The sequence below is a fragment of the Drosophila ananassae genome, chromosome 3R (genome assembly GCF_017639315.1).
Source record: "Drosophila ananassae strain 14024-0371.13 chromosome 3R, ASM1763931v2, whole genome shotgun sequence".
In the NCBI taxonomy this organism is placed as follows: Eukaryota; Metazoa; Arthropoda; class Insecta; order Diptera; family Drosophilidae; genus Drosophila; species Drosophila ananassae.
In genome coordinates this window covers 20,691,301-20,713,069 of record NC_057930.1, presented here as the reverse complement: position 1 = coordinate 20,713,069, position 21,769 = coordinate 20,691,301, and the positions used below count along the sequence as shown (strand labels likewise).

Genomic DNA, 21,769 nt, shown 5'->3' with positions numbered 1-21,769 from the left:
TATATTGAGCGGATGGCAAGCTGATTTGATGGCAATCGTTATCTAACGTATGTGCAGGTATTTGATAAAGTTTTTAATTTTTTAATTGATCACAAAAGACGGAACTGGAAATACGATGTCTTCCGTTTCTTCTTTCCTCTGGAACGTTTAAATAATCAAACTGTTTAAAAATGGCGAAAAAAAAGTGTGGGAATTAATCAACTAAGCTTTATGGAAGAGGTAATCCCTGGCGACACCATGAAATCATAAATGATAATTATGGCTTTTAATAAAATTTGTTAATTGTAAGTATATGTTCCCAAACCTTTAGAAACTTGAGAAACTTTACAAACAATCGTACCTTCTTGAAATGAACAAAAAGAAGGAAGTTGAAACGACAGAAATCAATTAACCTTTGTCCTTCTTTTAGCTTAAACCTTTTCAACCCAATTCCAGTTGACAGAATAAGGTTGAATAAAACTTTACTGAAAGGACTTTTCAATTAGCAAAACAACGAATGCAAATCAGTTCAATTGTTGCCGTTTCTCACAGTGTTACTTCGCATTGACGAGCAGAGTTTATAAATATCAGGCCATGTGACATCCATGTTAAATTATACCGACCTCTCACTTATGGCCATCAAATTTGTGAATGGCTCTTAAAACAATCCCTCGGTCATATTCGAAACAGAAATTCACTTCCAGCGAGAAGAACACTTGCTACTTTCCAGGAACATATAAAGACAGGGAACCAGACATAAAATCGCAAGAAATGTGAATATATAGATCGTATGTGTGGGGATGTGGGTGTGCGTGGGTGCATAAAAAGTAACGCAGAAATAAAAATAACTGAAATATGCACACAGAACCGTACAAACACCTTAACGATTGCTGAAGGAGTAAAAATTGTAACGGCCCAGAAATGTACAGTGAAAATGTTTTTTTTTTTTTTTTTGGGCCAAATGCGTCCCTGAAGAACGAAAGCCAAAGTCATTAAATGCTTGTTGGCCAGGTAAAGGAAGTTCCGTCCCCAAGCTCCTCCAGGTCTCCCCAAAAAGGTTTTACATGTCTTTTCCAGGCTAACACACACATACACGCTCACAGGACATACACACAGGACATGCACACAGGCACAGGACCATAGTGTTGAGTCAGAAATTGACATAAATACATAATGAGCCTCAATTTCTACCCAAACATGTACGCGAATGTGGGCGGTGGGCGGTGGGCGGTGGGCGGTAGGCGGTGGGCGGTGGGCTGTGAGGTGAGGGCGTGGCTAAAGTGCGTGGGAGCTACTCTATATATGGCTAAGGCTAAAAAGCGTAAACTTTTACTTTAATTTCCCGATGGAATTCTACCATGAGACATCAAGACAAGACGGAGGATACAAAGCCAAGCTGTCAACATTTTACTTTCTCAGCGCCTAGTTGTATGCAATTAATGTGCTTGGCCGTCTTATGGATACTTAGGAAAACTACTCAAAGTGAATGATAATTGTGTATACCCTATCAGAGCGGCGGAACACTCGATTAGTGTAACTACATTTTTGGCCAAGAACTTGATTTCCATATTAGCTAATTGTATACGTTCTATCTTATCGAAATATCAAAAATTACAGCGACCAGCAATACCAATCAGATAACAACCAATTTTCAACCAAAAAAATCAAAATATTCGTATCTACGATCATTTGCGAATGTGTGAGATTCCCGAGAAGTGAGGCTGGTGATCTTGTCATGAATTAGATACTTAGAGGAACTTTTCGCAATGCCACTGATGTCACCGCCGCATGTGTAGAGTACATTCGTTCACATGATTTTGGCCTGTTTTGATATTAGGGACAAGTTGTTGGGTTGCCAGAGTTCACACGAAGCCAAAAACCGAGCAAAAATTCCCAAGAGACATTTTCAATTATATATTATTTATGGCAGACAAGGGGAGCTGGTTTACACTAGCCATATGTGTCGTGTCTTGTTCTGTCAGTTGACAAATTTGCAGCCAGGACTTGACGAGCTTTAATGTGGTCCAGGACCAGCGAAACTGATGGAGCCAGACGACACCAGAAACGTGGAAATTTCGTTAAGAAAAGTATTTACTTTTGAAATTTTTATAAGCTTTGTTTCCACTGGGGGCGAAGGAGACCGGAGGTTGGGAGGGTTGGGAAAGGTGGTTGAGTAGGTGAATGGAGCCACCTCTCACATTTCTGCATGTTTAATTTAATGCCATGTATGTATGGGCCACCCACTCCACACCGCCACATCTCCACACCGAAATAACATCCTCTTACCCTACCCGTGTTGTGCCTTTTAACCGTATTAAATTACATCCCTGTTGGCGTTTATTAATGGCGCAAACTTTTAATGAGAATGTGCATATTTAATTGCAAAGTCAACAGTGAGACAGCTGCAATGAGATGGGGAGGGAATTCGGAGGTGCTCTAGCCACTGCCAAGAATCTTTTTTGCTTTAGCTTTTGTGTGTGGTCCCTAATTTTTCACATCTTCCACCGAACGATGTTATTTGTTTGCTCCCAGCGATGGGGCACTTTTAGGGGCGTCGAAATGGGGATGAAGTGGGCTCTGGGAATGCTACTTAGCGGCAACATCTCATCAGCATTAATGTGCCCTGGTCGTTGTCATAATCAGCAAAAGCCCAACACATTTCCCCGCCTTTAATAATCGGTGCTTGCTCCTTTTAATGGACAAGCTAAGTAACCTTATTAGATCATATCCCTAGGTGGGTGTATTTATATTGGAAAGTTGACTAACTTTGTTAGGGGGCCTGGTAGTACCGGGTATCTTTCTGCTTTCTGCACTTTAAACTCTTCAAAAAATATGTTTCTTTAGGTATTACTTGCTTACACAACGGAAACTGTCACCAAACACTTTCCAGCCTCACCGACTTCTATCTTTTGGAATTTTTCTTATTTTTTGTATATTTTTGTATCCACCATAAAGGAAATGATATAAAATATTTGACTTGATTTATTCACAAATCCCCTCACAAATTTTTACTATGAAATAAGATTGGCTTCAGGGGGAGGAGCCCAGTGTTATATCCTGTATGTGACGGATGGAATATCTACCTATATACACGTATATGTGTGAGTGTCCTCTGTGCGTTTGTTATTAAATAAATTGACTGACACACAGAGCCACAATCGGCCAGTCAGTCACAGCTGAGAGAGAAAAGTCGAGTCCTGAATCCTGTCGCTGGCCCTAGGTAGTTCATCACGTCATGAAAATTGTATGGAAATTTAATTGAAAACATAAGCCAAGGATAATAGGCCAAAAAAGGCAGACACACACATCGACCCACATGAAGGTGGGGGTGGGTGTGTGGGTGTGGGTGGTGTGGTTCATGGCAGGAGCTTAACAACTATGACTGTCGGCCCCCAGGACCTCCCACTTCCCGCCCCATCCGTCGGTCCATCCCATTGTTGCCTGGCGTGCGCAGGAAGTGTACGAAATGATATAAATAAATAAGCAAACTACAAGATAAAGCTATTTGCAATTTGATTGTCAATTTCATGAGCCTTGGAACGACTGCGGCCAAAAGGGGGGGGGTGGTGTCTGGCGGGAATGGATCAGGCTGGGATGGGGACGGGGGCTGTGGGAAAAGTTGAGTCAGGATTGTCAGGACGTTTCCGCCGCAAAAACGAAATGTTTTCCCTGTGTGCTTCGGTTCATCTGTCAGTGGTTGAAGTCATTTACTCATTGATGCAGTCAATCAAATTTCAGGAGTGATTTTTGTTAGACCAAGTAAACTTTGCTGCCTTTTGTCAATTTTCATTTATATTTCTTCGTCAGAATATTTCCATCACATCACATCACATCACATCCAATTGGATTTCGATTTAACATAACCTTCCATCGAAAGTTTAATCATATAGAAAGCCACTCCACAAATAATTTATCGATTCATTTAATATTTATTTATTGTGATCTTATAGGTTAGTAATTTTTCAATTGCCTGTAAATATGTTAATTATAGGAGAGAGTACTTGTAATTGAATTCCCATTCTCGATAGCCAATTCTATTATTTTTGTAAAATACTTTTTGGGGGATATTCTGCCAGTAGAGGGAATCACGGCAATTTGCCCCAACTCTCATGCAATTTCCATTAGCAGCTAATGAAGCATTAAAAAGTGACACAAAATGTTGAAAACAAGAAAAATACCCGTACTTAACGCCATATTTTCAAGGAGCAAAAATGGAAAAGAAACGCAAAAAAATGAAAGAGAATTAAAGAAATGAAAGCTAGGCGAAAAAAACACATCTGGTCTGACAGCCCCCAACTTCTGAAAGAAAGACTTCTCAGCGGGCGGAGGTTGGGCGGTCTGGAGGGTAAAGTGAGCCGAATGAAATATAAAAGCATCAGGAATTAAATACCTTTTAGCAATTAATCTGCTTAGCTAATGGACGTTTTCAGTATCTGTCGCGAGAAGTATTGGGGCACTTACTATACTATACTACATATATACGTTAGCCGACTCATGGCTGGGCAGTCGAATGAATGGCCACTCTGCCAGTCCAATGGCCTTCTAATTTTATTCAATGAACGCTCTGAATTGACTATTGATGGCCACTGAATCCTGGCTCAAATACTTTTGAGATCTTTGTATGGCTATGGCTATCCTCTAATGTGCAGAGGCCACTTTTAAAATTAAAAAAATAGGGAACTTAAAAGTTATCCCTTTTTTTGGTGAAAAAGTTTTGAGGAACACTTCAGTTTGGGGGACAGTCTTAGTTATAATTTAATGGAGCTTTTTCAGTTAATTAAATAATTATTTATGTGGGTTCGGATTGGCAATATGCCACTTGGTTTTTTATGAAGAAAGTGAAGCATTTCCCAAAGACAAAATCCGCAGACATCAGAGCCAAAAGAATTTCTTACTTCATATACTAAGTTCCATAAGAAGACAGCTTTGGCATCCTTAATTTAGAAAATAAATTGGGAGGATATTGGTTTTTTTTTTTAAATAAAAGTAACCATTAAAACAAATTATATTTTTTAAGACCAGTTCATGATGACATTTAAAGACCAATCGATTTAAAACTCTTTTAAGAAATCATTTCAGGCACAAAAACATATATATTTTTTTTTTTAATTTAGGTTCTTTAAGAGTGCTAGTCCTGATAGTCCTGCAAGTCCTTCATCGTGTAGAGAGGCAATGCAGCACTCGCCATTTATCTTTCCATTCTCAGACGCTGTGGTTTCTTTGCTCCTCAAATGAAATTAAGTGCAATTGCCTGGTCTGAGCAGTATCAAATAAAATGGAATGTGAGCGACAATTGCATTGAGGAGCTGCAACCACCGACCTTAGTAACGAAGGACCTTCGGGGCTTCGCATGGAGTCTTTGGCAGAATAAATGTGTGGTCGATGCAGTTTTTAAAGGAAGGCGCAAAGACAAGCACATTTTGGTCTAGCCTCCTTTTAGTTTTTTACTATTCTAGTTGCGGAAAATATAATAATCAAAAGGGCATATTAAAAGCACAAGAAAAAGTACAAAAAAGTGACCAGAGACCACTTTATGTATAGGAGGAGCTGTTTTGTTAAAAAGTTTTGTTGATTTTCAGCGAGGAAGTGCGCACTATGGGGAATATTTTGGAAAATCCTTACCTTAACAAATGTCTAAAATCCAACATGCACCACAAGTATCTACTGGTAATGTCCAAAAATAATGGCTGCATAAAACCATTGTCAAGAAGTAACCACTTCGAGATATTGCCGCTGGCAGTGAAAAATGTTTGCCATTAACTATGTACATCGGAAACTATGTACACATATAGTCTGCAGTCTGGGTAAACATTAGCGCCATCGAACGGCGTCAGTATCCCATTCTCTGTACTCCTCCTTCATTGCATACGCTCCAGTTGGACTCAAAATTCCGCCCCCCTCTGTCCGTCACTGAGGAGCGCGTCAATAACATGACTTCCAGAAGGCAACACGAGGCAATTTTCCCCCTCACAAAAGACCCGGGACCAGGACCAGGACGAGAACGTCACCCGGACCCGGAATATGGAAAGCCAGTAGAGGCAGGGGCATCGGTGGGGTATCGGGGGCCAAGAGCCAATGATGCGATGCGGTTTATTACCAATGCCATTGTATGCTTTATAACGTTACCAAAGTAGGTTGGTTGGCTTGAGGTAGTTGGACCTCGTTGACATTAAGTGCGAAAATGTGGTTATGAAGGTGTGGGTGTCTGGCTCATACTCGTATAATGTATCAAGGGTGTGTGATGATTTTAACTTAAATAAATTTACTTTGCGAGAGCAACCGAGTAGCAATAAGTAGCTCCTGGCGCTTGCACTTCCTAGAGACTCGTTAGTATTGAAACTGTTGTGAAAAATACCCACAAAGCATTTTATGAAAATAACTTTATATTTTAATTAACCATAAATAAAGTTGTTTCAAAAAGGTAAGTTTTTAATGAAAAGTTGCATTTATGGAACTCCCTGAAGGACTTTAAAGACCTTTCGAAATTTCAAATAATTTAAACCAAAGACATATGAAATACCGTGAATGTAAATGAGAAAAAGTAGCATTGGCAAAAACCTTATGCCACATCAAGTAAATGAATTTTAGATGTCGGCTGTAGTCCGATGAGAATTGGGTATTAGATTCCGCTCCAGCTCATATAATGTTACTTATATTTCTTTGTACTCTCCGCCTCGAAGTCTCGAAGTCTCGGTTGCAAACGTTGGCCTGTGGCACGGAGGTTTTGAATTACTGAAAGGAAATTTCGAGAAATGTAACAGCAAAAGTACATTTACACATACAAATTCGCCGAAAAGAAAAAAATGGAAATTGAAAAACGTATAAAAAAAAAATATGGAGACCAAAAGGAAATTCAAGCCCAAAAAAAGCATCAAAGTGTTCCTTTACTTACATTTCTTCGTTTCCCTTGAAATAAAAGTCAGGTAATTTAATTTTTACATTTTCAATGTTCAACAAGGTAGGCTCTGATGCTTTCTTTCGTTTTTTTGCTGGAATCGGACGGGTAAGCTAATAAACGTGTTGCCATTGTTGTTTAGGTGACATTATTTGAGTTGTACATTATAAATTGAATTGCCATTGGAGGCGAATATGCGGAAAAACGTCAGGTATATAAATGGTACTCAAATATGTACAAGAAATATGTTTTAAGACTTGTAAAATATTTATCCCGGCATCAAATACAATATTCAAATCAATCGATACTTGAACATGACTTGTAATTATCAGCTTATAATCCAAATTTTTATTTTGAAGTTGTTTTGCAGAACTAGCCACTGTGTTGTGTAATTCCTTTGTCGCTATTGTAAATAGCAATTTATTAAGCCACATAATTGGGCACATGTTTACAACAACCCAAATACTACAACAATAAAATATGCTTTCAATGGCTCCATTCAAACAATTTATCAATCATTGGTTAGCTTACAGCTCTTAAAGCTTCAAATTAATTACAGACCAGCCATAATTAGTGAAGTTTTAAATCAAATCACTAATCGAATAAACCTGTTTGCTGTGTAATTGATATTTTAATTAGGATAAGGATAAGATGGTTTATGTTTTATTGTTGTTGAATAAGCAGAGCTAAAATAAGCCCAGGGCTATACAACTTGATATTGTTCAACATCGTTTCAACTTCTTATATTAGAGGAACATATTTTTAAATACAATAACAGATAATTCAGAAGTTTCCTTTAGAAAAAAGATTTTTGTTCATTTTTGGGAACAGAATAAGTTCTTGACTTGCTTTCCGCTCAAAAGTAGGCAACATGATTTTGTTTAAATTATCCTTTCTTCCTTATCACCCAACTTTAACTTTTATTCAACAAAAATAGTTTAAAATTTAAAATTTTAGAACGTTTTAAAAGACTCAACCATATACCAGATTTATGGAAATGGAAAGATACCCAGCATTCCATGACAGATTCTACCAATTTTCGACCACTGACGACAGAGTAATGTGTTCCTGGGTTCTCGGTCCTGACTGACCATCACTGGAGGGGGTTTTTGCATCTGTAATCAATATGCAAACAAACCATTTGCCGCAATAATTACAAAGTAATGCAGAACCCATCGGAAAATGTAAAAATAAACGGCAGCTGCCCACGAATCGCCTGATGACTTGGTCGAGGATTCAGCCTGATTCCGGGTGATGTCCAGTGGAAACAGTTTGGAATGAGGCGTACTGGGTGGTTTGGCGCTTTATGGTGGGGCCATATTGAGGCCATGCCAGTGGGGTGTCCTTACTGAATGACGGCCATGTGCTTGCCAATGATGAAGCAATTAATTTGCAATTAAATCGATGATGCAATTGTAAATAAGCGCAGCAAAAAGAACCAACGGAAAACCGAACAAAATCGAATTAAAAGAGACGGGAAGAGATTCTTACTGGAAGGGACTCTCAATCGGAACAACGGAAGTATACTTTAAAAACTTTAATTAAATATATGGATACACATATGTGCAAAAAATAGTTAATAATATTCTTGTTGATGAAAAAGCTAACAATATATTGAATAACATTGTTTCTTTTTTACTTAAAATTTCATCTATGCCTTGTTTTCTTTGTGTAGGGAATCATTTTTGGTGCAGAAGGGAATTCTCCATATGCAAAGGACATAAAAGTGGCAAAATTAATGTCCACGCCAATTGCATATATAGAATGGAATCGCATATGTATATTTGTTCACATCAGATACGTGAATGCTACTGAAAACTGCGTTACTGCAAACTTTGTCCTTTTATTCATTGGTAAATGTTATTTAAGGATCTAAAAGTATGAGATCGGAGGTAAATTATATATACTATAACTATGATATGCATACTTTAAGGATCTATAAGTATGAGATCGGAAGTTATAGTCTATAACTATGGAACCATTCTTTATAGCCCATCCTTTTTTTAAGTTCCTGTATACATATATATCTACTAGTTGGCACACAAATCAGGGCAATTTATTTATGACACTATTTGCAACAACATGAGGAGGTGGCAGAATGGTGGAGCACTTGAAGGGATGTACAACAGCTGGCAGAGATGGAAGACAAGGAAATGGAGAGGAGTCCTGCCTCTAGAAGCAAAAGCCCTCACCCATTGGGAGGCTCCACGTGCACTCTACTTAAATAACAATTTCAATATATTGAAATTTACTTTGTCACATGAAAGTTAAACAGCTTGCACTTAGCTTCAGTCACGTCGAAGGTTCCCTGTTGGCTTCCACCATGTCCCCCTCCTTCGTGTTCACTCCATCAGTTGTTGGGTGGAGGACACATCCGCCGCATGCCTCAAAGTGTTTGAAAAGTGCTGCCACTGCAGGTTTTCATTTTATGCTATTTACATTTTTATATATGTATGTATGTTTTCGTCCTGTGCCGCACCACAAACAATTTGGTTGCTGTTGTGGGTTTTTGTAAAGGTAGAGCAAGTAGTTACCCTTTGCCCTTTCGTTTGTCATATAATACATATATCATTTAATAACTAGTTATCGATATGGGGATATTATTAGGGTTTTAAAGAATATTTTATGGAAACTCATTTTTTATATTTAAATAAAATATTATTGAAGTCCCAGAGAAAAGGCTAAAGAGATTTCTTAGGCACTTTCTATCAAGTTTCAAGAAAAACCTTCTTTTTAAGGACAACCTCACTTCAGAGTCTTGACAAAAAATAGTTTCCCTGTAAAATCAATATAATAATTTATTGGAAAATAGATAAAAAGACTCCAAATTTTTATATGTAATCAATTGTGGGAGTGTAGAAGTCCTTTTCCAAGCCTCATGTTACACTCCTCAATGTACTTCCTTGTTATTCAGTTTTGCCATTTTCCATTTTTTGTCATTCGTTTTTATATTCAATTTTGTTATGTCCCCCAGACTTCAGCTCCCGTCTTTTCGCCTGGACATACATATCAGCTTGTGTTTTCCTTTTTTATTTCATATTTTTTTTTGCACCCATTTTGCTGTTGTCTGCAATTTTGAAGAGGCTGGGGCTAGAATGGTTAGGAGGATGAGGCGACCTAGGTTGGAGTGAGACGGCCATTGGGGTCGGCATGCTTTCAAAGAGGCATCAGGTGTCGCACGTAGTGCAGCAGCTTATCTCAAATGATTTATAAACTACCAACAGTGGCGAGGCCAAAGCCATTGTCATTGCATAAAATATGCTAACAGTACAGCGGAGCAACTGAAGAAGAATTGGCCAGAAAAACCAGAAAAAAGTTCCAACCTGGAAGGACAGGTCGGGGCATCTAGGAGGAGTGCCACAAACTCGTCCTGAGGCGCGACGATGCCAGGTTCCCTTCTGGCAGAAGTTCATCAGCCAAGAGGTCTTATTTGGTTTGTTTGTCTTTCCGTGCGGATGATGTGCAAGTGGCAAGAAAAGGTATTACCTTTAATGTGGAATAGTCTTAATAGTCTCTGGAGTCTGTGGAATAGTCTCTTAAAGACCGTTCTAGTTAAAGTTCTTTTTGAGGGGGGTCCAAAGAAATTTTGAGAAAAAATCAACAAAATAGTTTGTTCTTGGATATTGAGGTAGAGTGAAAAAGAATCGAAATACAAATCGTTTAAGGTATTCCGCTCAAGAATCGGATGATTATTGGCAAAGATAGGGCCATCGCTGGGTGTCATTTTGTGCCCCCATGCATTTTGGTACACTTTTGGAGGGGATGCTCCAGGAATTTTGAAAAAAAATCGAAAAAATTTATTGTTCTTGGATTTTGATGCAGATTGAAAGGGAATCGATATACACATCGAGAAATGCATGGTTGTGGGAATGAAAATGAGGGCATTCAATCCAAAAAAAAAATTAAAAGGCAATTTCCTAACAAAAACCGTTTCAGGGAAATGTATTTTAATAAAAGCTGAGCCAAAAATAAATACAAACTTGGCTCCAAAAATTGGTTCTGAGGTGCGAAAGGTAAATGCTGCGAGCACAGGGTTTTAATGGCCGCGTATCACGTAAGAATCCATTCATAAGCCAAAATATTAAACAATATGCCATAAACTTTGCCAGAGAATGAATAGGTAGAAATATATTCTTTTGTATAGCTGTTATTTTTGCCAACAAATTCAAATTGAACCAATTTCTATAAAATGGAACCACCTTTGTGGGGAAAAAAAAACATAATGGGTTTCTAAATGTTGCGGAAAATGGATAGAAAGAATATTTATAAAAGGTACCATTTCGCTTCTTTATAAAGCGTAGAAATTAAATACATGAACTAAATCTTGGATGCTGTGGGCTATTAGGATTGAGGTGTCTCCTTCGAGGTTTTCACCCTTTTCAAGTCCAAACTCCGAAACCCTCTCCAAAGGGTAAACAAATTCTGGAAAATCAGTGGAGAATGTTTCCAGTCCTTGTTGTACGCCTGCCATTCTTTGCGAAAATAAAATAATATTTTGGCTCAAGTCCAAGCAAGCGGATGAACACGAACAACAGAAACGACTGGGAAATCAGAGTCTCGCAAAGGAGAAACTCCAAGTCCAGACGGAATGTTTGGGGGATACGCGCAGGGAGTTTAAATGGAGACCAAGATGGAGTTGGGTTTTGTGGTCTTCACAACAATAAAAGCCGCAAAACTAAAGTGGCTGGACGTACTATGTTCCAGCATTCTGGGGGGCTGGTCCCGACTTGTCAAATCCAAGGATTCAAAAATGTTAAACAAGACAAGGCCAATGGAGGTCTCAAAATAATGGCATTGCATTCAACCAAGATCGAGTTAACATAAAATAAGCCCAAAATGAAATCAAGAAATATTCTTTCATTTTAAAATACCTATTTCCCAATAAAAACTACATTTTTATTTGATAAAAGCAATTTATAAAGTCTCGAAACTATTAAATTCATTGAGATAAATAAATAAAATGGAAGACCAATCTATTTCCACATGTCCTTTGGTCTTTGAAGACTCCCAGAGATAGTTTGTTGTGTCAGACATACTTTCTTGTGTGAATTTCCGTTGCAACCGAATAAAAATGGAATAAAAAATCGGCAACATGCACAAGGCAATTGCAATATGCATTTCCAGAGGTATATATTTATATATATATATATATATGTGTGTATAAGTGAATATGTCAACAGCTGCTGCTGGTGCTGTCGTATAAAACCAACGAAATAAATGAATCCTAGAGAGAGTCGGAAGACAGCTACCCTAGAATAAGATATCTTGACTTAAACTGCATTCCTTAAATATAAACTCTGAATAAGTTTATATTTAAAAATAATTTACATTTTTTAACTTCTTTTCGACTTATTTAAGATCTTAATCCTTTATAGCCCTTAAGCCCAATATACCCTTTTTCTCATAACCACTTTCAAGTGTAAAAAAGCGAAAAAATTCTCTTTTTGACAGTTATGCCTGCCAGTGCAAATGAAAATAAACGTTGCCAAATAGTGAACAACAGAAAATAACATAAATTAATATACAGTTAAAAATGTGCAAATATTACGCACGCATGTTGCTTCTTTTTCCCATTCATTGTAGCCAGTGACGGGAAGTGAATGGAGGTAAAATATCCATTTTAAAATCCATCCTGATAACCCCACCACAGAGCCTCCCTCCGACCACCTCTTTACGGTCACTGAATTTTTTGACCTCTTGGTCCTTTTGTTGTTTTCTCCATTTTTAAGGGGTAAGTTTATAAATTATTTGTGCGCTTCCAGTTGAATTTATTAAATGTAAATGCTGTTTCGTCTCTTTCTGCCACCATCGCGGCCCATGTCCTCGGCGGCCATGTTGGTCACATTTAAAAAATACCATAGCCGTCTTTTCAGAGCCGATCGACTTATCAGCAGGTCCGCATTTCATTCTGCTGGTTGCTGGTCGGAAAAGTATGAATGAAGAGGACGTGTGGTGTTGCTGTTGTGTGGAATATCGCCGCAAGTAATTTACATGTATTTTTGCTATAAATTAATGCGCCTGCAGGTCATTGAGGTACCTGGTATACGGTTGTGTTGATTGTGATTTATGCAAATGTACAAAGAGCATTCAGCGGACGGGAGTGACAGTGTGTGTCTGCTGGGTTGATTAAAAATTCATGAACTTTACAGTAACAAGATAACTAATATTCATAGTTTTGATGCTTTTATGCAAACTCCGGGTATAGGGGGATATTTCTAAATACTCAGTGGTGTGATGAGGTGAGGCATAGACTTTCCTAAACAATATTCAAGCAAGTTCATTCCTTGTTAAAAATTCTATATTAAGTTCTATAGTTTTAAAGTCTTTACTAATTAAAAGATTAAAGTCTATAAGACCCTAAAATCCTAAGAAATTTGTACATTTTTGCCTAAATTGTTTTTCCTCAAGATAATTTAATCAAAAATTGTATTTACCTTCTTAACCTGAATTTTCTCATATGATTTTTCGTTTCATTTCCTTCTACCTATATTTTCTTTTGAGTTTATTTAAAAAAAAAAGAGAGTCTGCACATTGTTTGAGTTTTGATTTATGAAACTTTAAAATGTTTGGCATTTCTTCTTACCAAGTTTCAGACTTATAGCCGCTTTAGGTCATTTGGGTGGTTTTGTGAATTTCGATTGAAGTGCGTCCAAGGACAACTGCAAACAGCATATCCTGACCCGAGCTTGGAGGCTTTCATTTTGCTTTCCGGAAACTCTGGGGATCTTATACTTTTTCTTTTTTTTTTGTGCCAGAAACAATGTGGCGTGTGCAAGTGAAATTTTTGTGTTTCGTTTAAAAATTGAAATGGAGCTCGGGGCGAAGAGAGTTTCCTGCAATTGGCAGAGTGGAATTTAATACGAAAAACCTCCCAGCAGCCCTGTATTGTATAAAATATTTATAATTTCGTAATGAACAAGCAGAAAACTTTGTTATAAGTCGAATGTTTCATACTCTTGCCTTTCGGCAATAAGTTGAGCAAAGTCAAGGTTTAAATAAATACATTCAATTATGTCTGAATTTTGAATCTTTTTAACAAAATTTTACAGGAAAATATGAAATGTAATATTTGAAGTTACATTTAAAATTGTTACAGTCTCCTTTTGTCCTGGTTGTTGTTATCTGGACTTGCTCCATTCTCAGGACATTCTGTTAATGTTCCGCCATTGCAATGGCATTGCGTTGATTTCACAACATCCTTACATATCCTGTCCTTAACACTGGAGGCAGCTTCGCAACTCGACACGGCAATGTCAAAATTGTTTGTGGCAGTTGCCACCACAGATGCACAGTCAACCAGCATTTATATCGTGGCAAAGGACGCACAGCGATTCAGGACCTGCAGGACCTGATGACTTTCAGGACCTCAGTGATGTGCAGTTTGTAGGTAATTGTGCACAAAAATGTATACATACACATACATTTGTTTTTGTATGAGAAAATTTAATTGAGGCAAATTCTGGGCAATGGAAACAGTCACTTGATAAACCAGAGATATTTGGCTAAGGTGTCAAAAAAATTCCGAAATTTCTCTTTCAAAATTTTAACGTAGCATAATATGGTTTACTTTGAATGAATCTTTGGTTCGGCTCGCTATTTCAGCAACTAACTGGTGGAAGTTGCTAGATCGCACGTGTGGTACTATATTAAATGGCGGCAGCGCCAAAAAGAAAACCCGACGGAGGCGGTGGTACTCTCCACTCCACATCCAAAATTTGATCTTCATTAATTAGATAATTATTCGCAGTTATTGGTGCTAGTTCGTCGCAAGACCTTGTAACCGATCAGAACTCTGGTCGACGCCAGGAGCAGAAAGTCTATACCTTTAACAACGAGCGGCCGCCACCGAAGCCACCAGGAACACCTGGCTTACAGGCAAAGCCCGATGATAAGACCAAGCCTCAGAAAACCATTCTCGAAGAACATGGCATCATTCTGGGGAAGGTGATCGGCACTGGGAACTATGCCAAGGTTAAGATCGGATTCTCCGAGGAGTACGGCAAACGTGTGGCGGTCAAGATCATATCCAAGGTGAAGGCCCCCTCCGAGTACACACAAAAATTCTTACCACGCGAAATCGAAGCCGTAAAGGGTCTCCATCATGAAAATCTGATAACCTTCTATCAAAGCATCGAGACCAGTCATAGGTGAGTCGTTTACTATATTATGCAGTCCTTATTTATACCAATTTTTATCCTTTTTAGGGTGTATCTGATTATGCAGTTGGCGGAAAATGGAACGCTCTTAGACTACGTGCGGGAACGAAAGTTCCTGGACGAGCCGCAGTCGCGAACCCTTTTCAAACAACTGGTGAGTGCCGTGGAATACATTCACAGCAAGGGCGTGGTGCATCGGGACATCAAGTGCGAGAACCTGCTTCTGGATGAGAACTGGAATCTGAAACTCATCGATTTCGGGTTTGCACGCAAGGATACGCGAACACCAGACAACCAAGTGATCCTCTCGAAAACTTTTTGCGGAAGCTATGCCTACGCTAGTCCTGAGATTCTAAAGGGTAAGTAACTGATCCTTTTTTAAATCGATCCCTTAATCGTAATCCCTTTAGGTGTGGCCTATGATCCTTTTATGTCGGATATTTGGGCCTGTGGAGTCGTTTGCTATGCCATGGTCTTTGGACGATTGCCCTACGACGGCTCCAACGTACACATCCTGCTGAAGAGGATAAACCAATCACTGGTGTTCCCTAAATCCCCATCAGCCTCCAGTGAATGCAAGCACATGATCATGCACATACTGGCTCCTGTCAAGATCCGATACAATGTGCCACAAATCAAGGAAGACCCATGGTATTCGCTAAAGTAGAATCATTAATTTATTTCGCGGTAAACTTTTATAGGAACGTGTTATAATAAATTAGGCAAACTATTTTTTAAATAAGGATGTTTAATTTTGGGGATAAAGGACACACTGACAGAGCTTTTGAGACAAATATCAAGTTGGCAGTCCTTTTTATAAAGCTTTTGGAATATCCTTCATGTTCAACCAACAAAAGTCATGTCCAAGCCCAGTACCTTCCACCCTTATAGTGGAAAAAGAAAATGCATTAAAGGCACAGGTAGTTTGAACCTGTTCCCTTAAAGTTACCTGGGGGAACCAGTTCCTTTGACGTTCCGCCTGAGTTGACATCACCAGCCCTCTGTTCGTTACTTTGCCAACAGCCAACTGCCAAAACAAACATCAGAACCGAAAAGCGCAGTCCGATTGTCAAACAAATGCAAAAGCTGGATGACCGAATAAAAACTGTGGAACAAACAAATTGATGGCGGAGGTGCACATAATCGGACAAATACTGAAAGCAGTTGATTTCGCGGAGCCTCATTTGTACTGCAAGTGGTGCCTGCAAAGCGGTAAGTCCTCTGAAATTAATTTTTCCCTCCACAAAGATATCCACAAACAACCCTTTCCCCAGGCAACGCCTGGCGTCTGGTGCAGGGCGAGGTGCAGGGACAGAGCCCTGTGGCGTCGCACCGGCTGCAGAACTGCTCCGACTTTGTTCAGCCACTTGACATCCACCTGAGCAGCGCCGCCATTCAGGGTTGGCCCCGACTCCTGGTGGAAGTATACGCCGTCAACGTCCTGCAACAGTCCTGGCCCGTGGGCTACGGCTTCGCACACATCCCGACTACGCCCGGAGCACATCGACTTGAGATTGCCACCTGGAAGGTTGCACCTAGCGGCTGGTGGCAGAGCTTGCGGGAGAGGTTCGGCGGTGGAGGAGCTGCCCTGAGCAAAACGGATCTCCTTTTCTCTGGAGTGGAAAGGTAGGGCCCTTTTTTTGTGTTTTTTTAAGAGGGATGACTTTATTTTACTGATTTTTGCAGGTACAAGCTACAAACTCTCACCTCTGGCAAGGTAATCGTTGATCTGAAGTTGATATTCCGAAGATTCGAGGACTACGGAGTGGAGTTTAAGTAACCATGGACCGTCGATTCCTTCTCGTTTTGCTTGGTGGCCTTGTATTGCCGGTCTTAACCATTAAAATAGGCATTTCGCACGACATCAATGAAACTGTGATTCCGTCGCGATCTACTCGAATAGAGTCCCTATCAACCACACCTCTTCCAGACCCCAATGATGCGATAAGTTCTGCTAATCCAATGCCAGAAGTGGCCAGTTCTCCGAGTAATTTGTTCCCGCCCCGCCCCCAAAATAGAGCTAGGACCACGTCGGTTCCGGCAACCAGCACTACGAAAGCCTCCATCGCAGAAACCACTCAAGTCCCTCCTTCGAAACCGATTCCTACTCATCCTCCTAACTACTACTGCTCCTGCGATGTCCAGGCCGGTAGGTGCAACCTCAATTGCTGCTGTGACCACGATTGCAACTCGGAGGTTCGAAAGGTTTTTAGCTGTCTTTCGAGCACAACCTCCCCGGAAGTTCAAGCCAAGCTGGAAGACTTTCAATACAACCATGGTCTGCCCTCCTGCCAGATCAACGATGGATGGCTGTGTGTTTTTCGCAGCAACTTGAAGCCAACTAATGTTCCAGCCCTAAGCTTAAACCTCAATGCTGACTCTCAAAAGAAATGGCCGGATTTGGAAGCCTATGATGGCAACCCCATAGAGACCCGATCCTCCAGTTTGTACTACAAATTTGGAGAGCCCCTTCAACTCTGGCAACCTGAAAGTAATGAGCTGACTACCTTAGAGCTCCCGATTTCCTACGAAAGCTCTCAGTGCAAATTGAAACAAGCCGTCCGTCACCTGCAATCAGTTTCCAGTCACTGTCCGATGAAGGATGCTAATCAGTTGCAGGAAAGTCTCTGGGATATAATGAATTTTACAAGCACCAGTCAATTGCTAGGAAAACCCCGAGATCCCGAGGAAACGGAGCATGATGGAATAACCATACAAGTCTGCCAAAGAGATGTTGGTGGCAAAACGGTTTGTGAAAAGCAAGGAAATGAGACCCAATTGGATGCTCTACCAGAAGCTTTGGAACTGCAGTTTATCCACAATTTTACAAACATTCTCGAGGCCAAGCTAATAATTGGACCAAGTGCTTCATGGACCGAGGATGAAAATGAGCCTGTTTGGCTAACCTACGAAGTAACTTTTATCTCCGTAAACGAACCTATCGCCAAACCCACTTCAGGTCCACTCGGTTACCTTCCCAGTTCTCCGCTGATTGTCTCTAAAAGTTTGCCTCTTAACAGTAGCGGAGATCAGCAAGTCCTGAGCTATTATCAGGACTCGAAAGAGTTCCATTGGCTTCCCTTGCTTTCCCGCAAGCCGAAGAGCAGGATCTGTCAAAGAAAACTGGACGAAGATAAAGCTCTTCGATTCGGCGTGAATCTGCAAAAGGAGTGCCATCTTACCAAGGCTGCACCTCTTCTCCAGGAAACAGCCAATCATACAGAGTACTGCCAAGAGTTGCAGACGGAGATCTGGGCCATGTTACTACCCCACAACGTAACCCACCTGGACGACATTGGCCAGGTGTACATCTCGCAGATGGGCAAACCTCAACCAAAAAAGTGGCTGCCCATACAACTTCACTATCCAGGGAATGCCAATGAAGTTCCTAACGTACATGGTGTCTACGATGATCAACAGCAAAGCCTTAGTTGTCGCAACATCTTCTTGAGCGTGAAGTATGAGTTCCACATGGCCGAGATGACATTACTGGAAGGAGCAGCCACTTATCAAAATGTCCTGCATCACGCTAGCCTGGTCCTGGGTCAGCGGCATGATCTGGAGTTCGATTCTAACGAACAGCAAGTCGCCCTGCCTCTGAGCATATCCGTCATGTTCTACAACATGCAGAAGAAAGTATCCATTAATGGGGCACAGCTTTACCTTGCGAATCCTTTCTTGTCGATTTTAATTACATATTGGATGTTTACCTTTATTTAATGCCTCTTATTTTATGTAAACTTATTTAAAATAAAAAAACAAAGAATGTTAATATGTTTAGCATTTTTTTATTAAATTTATGGAAGCTCATGTTAGAGCTTCGAAGTATTAATCTTTAAAAATCTGTTTCGCGCCACGAAATTTTGAAATTTTTTATACAAAATGGCGCCAAAAACGTCAGTAAAAGAAGCTTGAGAAATCAGAATGAATCAATGGATCTTATCCAGAAGTTCCCAAAGAAAGGATGCACAAAATTAAATAGCTAACTTTCTTTTGCAAGGGTCTTAAATAATAGTTAGATATTATTTTCCGTACGGATTTAGTTTTATGAAAAATAAAACGCATACATTAGTTTAAATAAAGTATTTCAACAGTAGTCGAATACTTTTACCCAATCGATAAGTTTAATATTTGCCCATCTCTAGCCGACCGGCTTTTATCGATTCATCGATGTGCCTCGACATGGACGATTGTAAGTGTTATTTTGAATTCTTTTGTGCGCAAATTAATGTTTATCTATGGTATTACCGGCAGCTATTAATTTGAGCACCAACATGAGCGACGCGAGCAAGGCGGATCTGACGGAGTCGCTGCTCAATCACAATATAAGCTTCAACAGCACGATGGAGACATCCATGGAGTCATCGCTACCCAAGCTCAGCGTCACTCTTACAGACGCGGAAATAAAGAAACTTCGCCAGGCGCAGTTAGCGGAAAGTTCCCTTGACCAATCCGTTCCAATGGAGCCGTCCCTGATAGAAGATAGTTCCCAATATGGAATAAGCGACTCCGTCATCAGCATGGATGAAACTGTGGAAGTGGGTGCAGGAGAGCCTTGCGAAAAGGAGGAGGATGACAAGGAGGCAGTTCCCATTGAAGATCCAACAGAATATTTTGAAGCTCGCCTCGTAGAGCTAAGCCGACGTTGCTGGACGTCGTCCCAAGAAGCCCAGCACTACACCAAAGGCTGCTGTTGGTCTCCAGATGGTACATGTTTGCTGGTACCTGTACACTTGGACGGTATGCACGTAATGGAACTGCCGGCAGACCTTTACTCTGCAACCACACTGAAGCAGACTCGCCAAATAACCCAACTACAATCGGCTGTTCACGTGCCAGAGAGTGGCACCGTCTATGATTGCGTTTGGTATCCCCACATGAACAGCCAACAGCCAGACACCTGCCTGTAAGTGGACATAGTTTAGGAAATTCGGACTTTATATCAACTTTCGGTCCTCTTAGATGGCTTGCCTCGAGACAACACGAGCCCATCCACATGTGGGACGCGTTCGACGGTGCCCTGCGTTGCAGCTACAGTGGATACGACGCTGTGGACGAGGTTATGGCCGCCATTTCACTGGCTTTCTCTCACGATGGAGACAAGATCTTTGCAGGTTACAAGCGCTGCATTAAGATCTTCGACACCAGCAGGTTAGTGGCATATAGAATAGGGCCGCTTGGCAAAGAATAAATATAATTTAAGCTGTGCAATTCTCTATTTTTCAGACCAGGCCGCGTGTGTGATGATTACCCTGTCAAGGCCGCCATCTCTTGCATAGCCCAGACCACAGAGCACCCGAAAACGATAACCTGTGGCAACTGGAACGGCTACATCCAACACTTTGACCTTCGCAGCAGCCCCAAGCAAGGACCTCTCTTCACGCTAGGAGGCCACAAGGGTGGCATAACCCAACTCCGCTACGCCGGAGCTGAGCTAGGGGAATGGCATCTGTTTAGTGGAGCTCGGAAGTGCAACAAGCTCCTGCAATGGGATATGCGCAACTACAAGGAGCCACTGGTCGACTTCCAGCGCACCGTGAACACAAACCAGCGCATTCAATTCGACCTGACGTCGGACAACAAATGGCTGGCCAGCGGGGACACCCACGGTCTTCTCAATGTGTGGGATCTGTCTGGTGACAGGGACCCTGCCGCTATTCCTTTGCACTCCGACTGCTGCAACGGAGTCAGTCTGAATCCTGTTTTTCCAATTGTAGCTACTTCTTCTGGGCAGTTTCATTTCGTTAAGAACGCTGCCCACACCAATAGCAGTTCCTTTAACGGCACAACCACAATAATAGATGCAGACCCGGAAAATAAAGTTCCGGAAGGCGATAAACCAGACGTTATCTACGAGAACAGTGTGTGTATGTGGTGGAGCGGCCGCAGCAATTAGGGTAAGCAGAAATATGGAAGTCCAATTAAATAATACAAAAGCCGTCTTTATTTTTTAAATGATTTGGAAATACTAGTATATCGCGACAAGCCCCCAAGCTGGGCCGACCTTAGGTGCATCTGGAAGAGATTAGAAAATTGTTAATAGCCCATTGATGGTAGTTCCAGTTACTCACCTAGAAGCGCTTGAGGAACTCCTCGGCGCAGGTGCGAGCCCTGGCATTGACCGCCAGCTTCATTTCGCTGATCTCCTTGTCGATCTCCTCCATGAAGCTAATGACGAAGTCCACCAGCTTATGTTTGTACATCTGCTCAGTGTGGAAGTTGGTGATTAGGAAGCTAATGTCGTAGCCCTCAATGGGCTTCCGCCGCAGAATGATGAAGGACTCGGCACGGCGCATCATAAAGCGGGTGAACTTGTGGCACAGGATGCGCTCGATCTCATCGGCCTGCTTCACTGCGATGCTCACACGCACAGAGTTAATGGAAGGTTCAATCAGAACCTTCTCCCGTTCATTTCGGGACACCACGACGGGCGTGAGCACCAGTTCTTTGCTGGAACAGATTTCGACCTCCGGCTTGTTGTGGCGCTCCACGACCTGCGAGGGGAAGTCCTGCAGGCACATCGCCGCTGTCAGCGAGTGGCGCACGGCGGTCAGGTAGGGCTTCAGGGTGGCGGCCATAGTGTCGGTGTCTGTTATTAAACTTTACTCTTAATTTATTATGATTCACAGATTTATCAGCCAGCGGTAGTGTGGCCCTCCTTCTCAGTATCTGGCTTGATCTGGCAGTAAATAGCTAAAACGGCATCACTGGTCTCCGATATACCTCTCAATCGCACGCA

At 41.0% G+C, this 21,769-nt stretch overlaps 5 protein-coding genes and 1 long non-coding RNA gene across 6 annotated transcripts; 5 read left to right on the top strand and 1 right to left on the bottom strand.

Moving 5' to 3' along the window:
* The first annotated feature begins 2 nt into the window (after positions 1-2).
* LOC116654954 lies at positions 3-828 on the top strand. Its single transcript, XR_004310117.2, has 3 exons — positions 3-57; positions 186-284; positions 410-828. It is a non-coding gene; the product is annotated as an uncharacterized LOC116654954 (long non-coding RNA).
* A 13,509-nt stretch (positions 829-14,337) lies between these two features.
* LOC6498208 (testis-specific serine/threonine-protein kinase 3) lies at positions 14,338-15,769 on the top strand. The gene is made up of 4 exons (XM_001962268.4): positions 14,338-14,564; positions 14,622-15,021; positions 15,079-15,389; positions 15,441-15,769. The coding sequence occupies exons 1-4, from the start codon at positions 14,525-14,527 to the stop codon at positions 15,695-15,697; spliced, it is 1,008 nt and encodes a 335-aa protein (XP_001962304.1). The 5' UTR covers positions 14,338-14,524; the 3' UTR covers positions 15,698-15,769.
* A 204-nt stretch (positions 15,770-15,973) lies between these two features.
* Positions 15,974-18,802, top strand: LOC6498209 (B9 domain-containing protein 2). Its single transcript, XM_001962269.4, has 3 exons — positions 15,974-16,242; positions 16,305-16,656; positions 16,717-18,802. The coding sequence occupies exons 1-3, from the start codon at positions 16,155-16,157 to the stop codon at positions 16,808-16,810; spliced, it is 534 nt and encodes a 177-aa protein (XP_001962305.1). The 5' UTR covers positions 15,974-16,154; the 3' UTR covers positions 16,811-18,802.
* Positions 16,813-18,802, top strand: LOC6498210 (tectonic). The gene has a single exon (XM_001962270.4). It carries the CDS (start codon positions 16,813-16,815, stop codon positions 18,748-18,750), a length of 1,938 nt encoding a protein of 645 aa, XP_001962306.1. The 3' UTR covers positions 18,751-18,802.
* Positions 18,803-19,166: 364 nt separating this feature from the next.
* Positions 19,167-20,972, top strand: LOC6498211 (telomerase Cajal body protein 1 homolog). The gene is made up of 4 exons (XM_001962271.4): positions 19,167-19,222; positions 19,285-19,936; positions 19,993-20,181; positions 20,257-20,972. The coding sequence occupies exons 1-4, from the start codon at positions 19,201-19,203 to the stop codon at positions 20,924-20,926; spliced, it is 1,533 nt and encodes a 510-aa protein (XP_001962307.2). The 5' UTR covers positions 19,167-19,200; the 3' UTR covers positions 20,927-20,972.
* On the bottom strand, positions 20,952-21,724 carry LOC6497330 (actin-related protein 2/3 complex subunit 4). The gene is made up of 2 exons (XM_001962272.4): positions 21,102-21,724; positions 20,952-21,045 (listed from the first exon to the last, which is right to left on the bottom strand). The coding sequence occupies exon 1, from the start codon at positions 21,606-21,608 to the stop codon at positions 21,102-21,104; it is 507 nt and encodes a 168-aa protein (XP_001962308.1). The 5' UTR covers positions 21,609-21,724; the 3' UTR covers positions 20,952-21,045.
* Between the last annotated feature and the right edge of the window lie 45 nt (positions 21,725-21,769).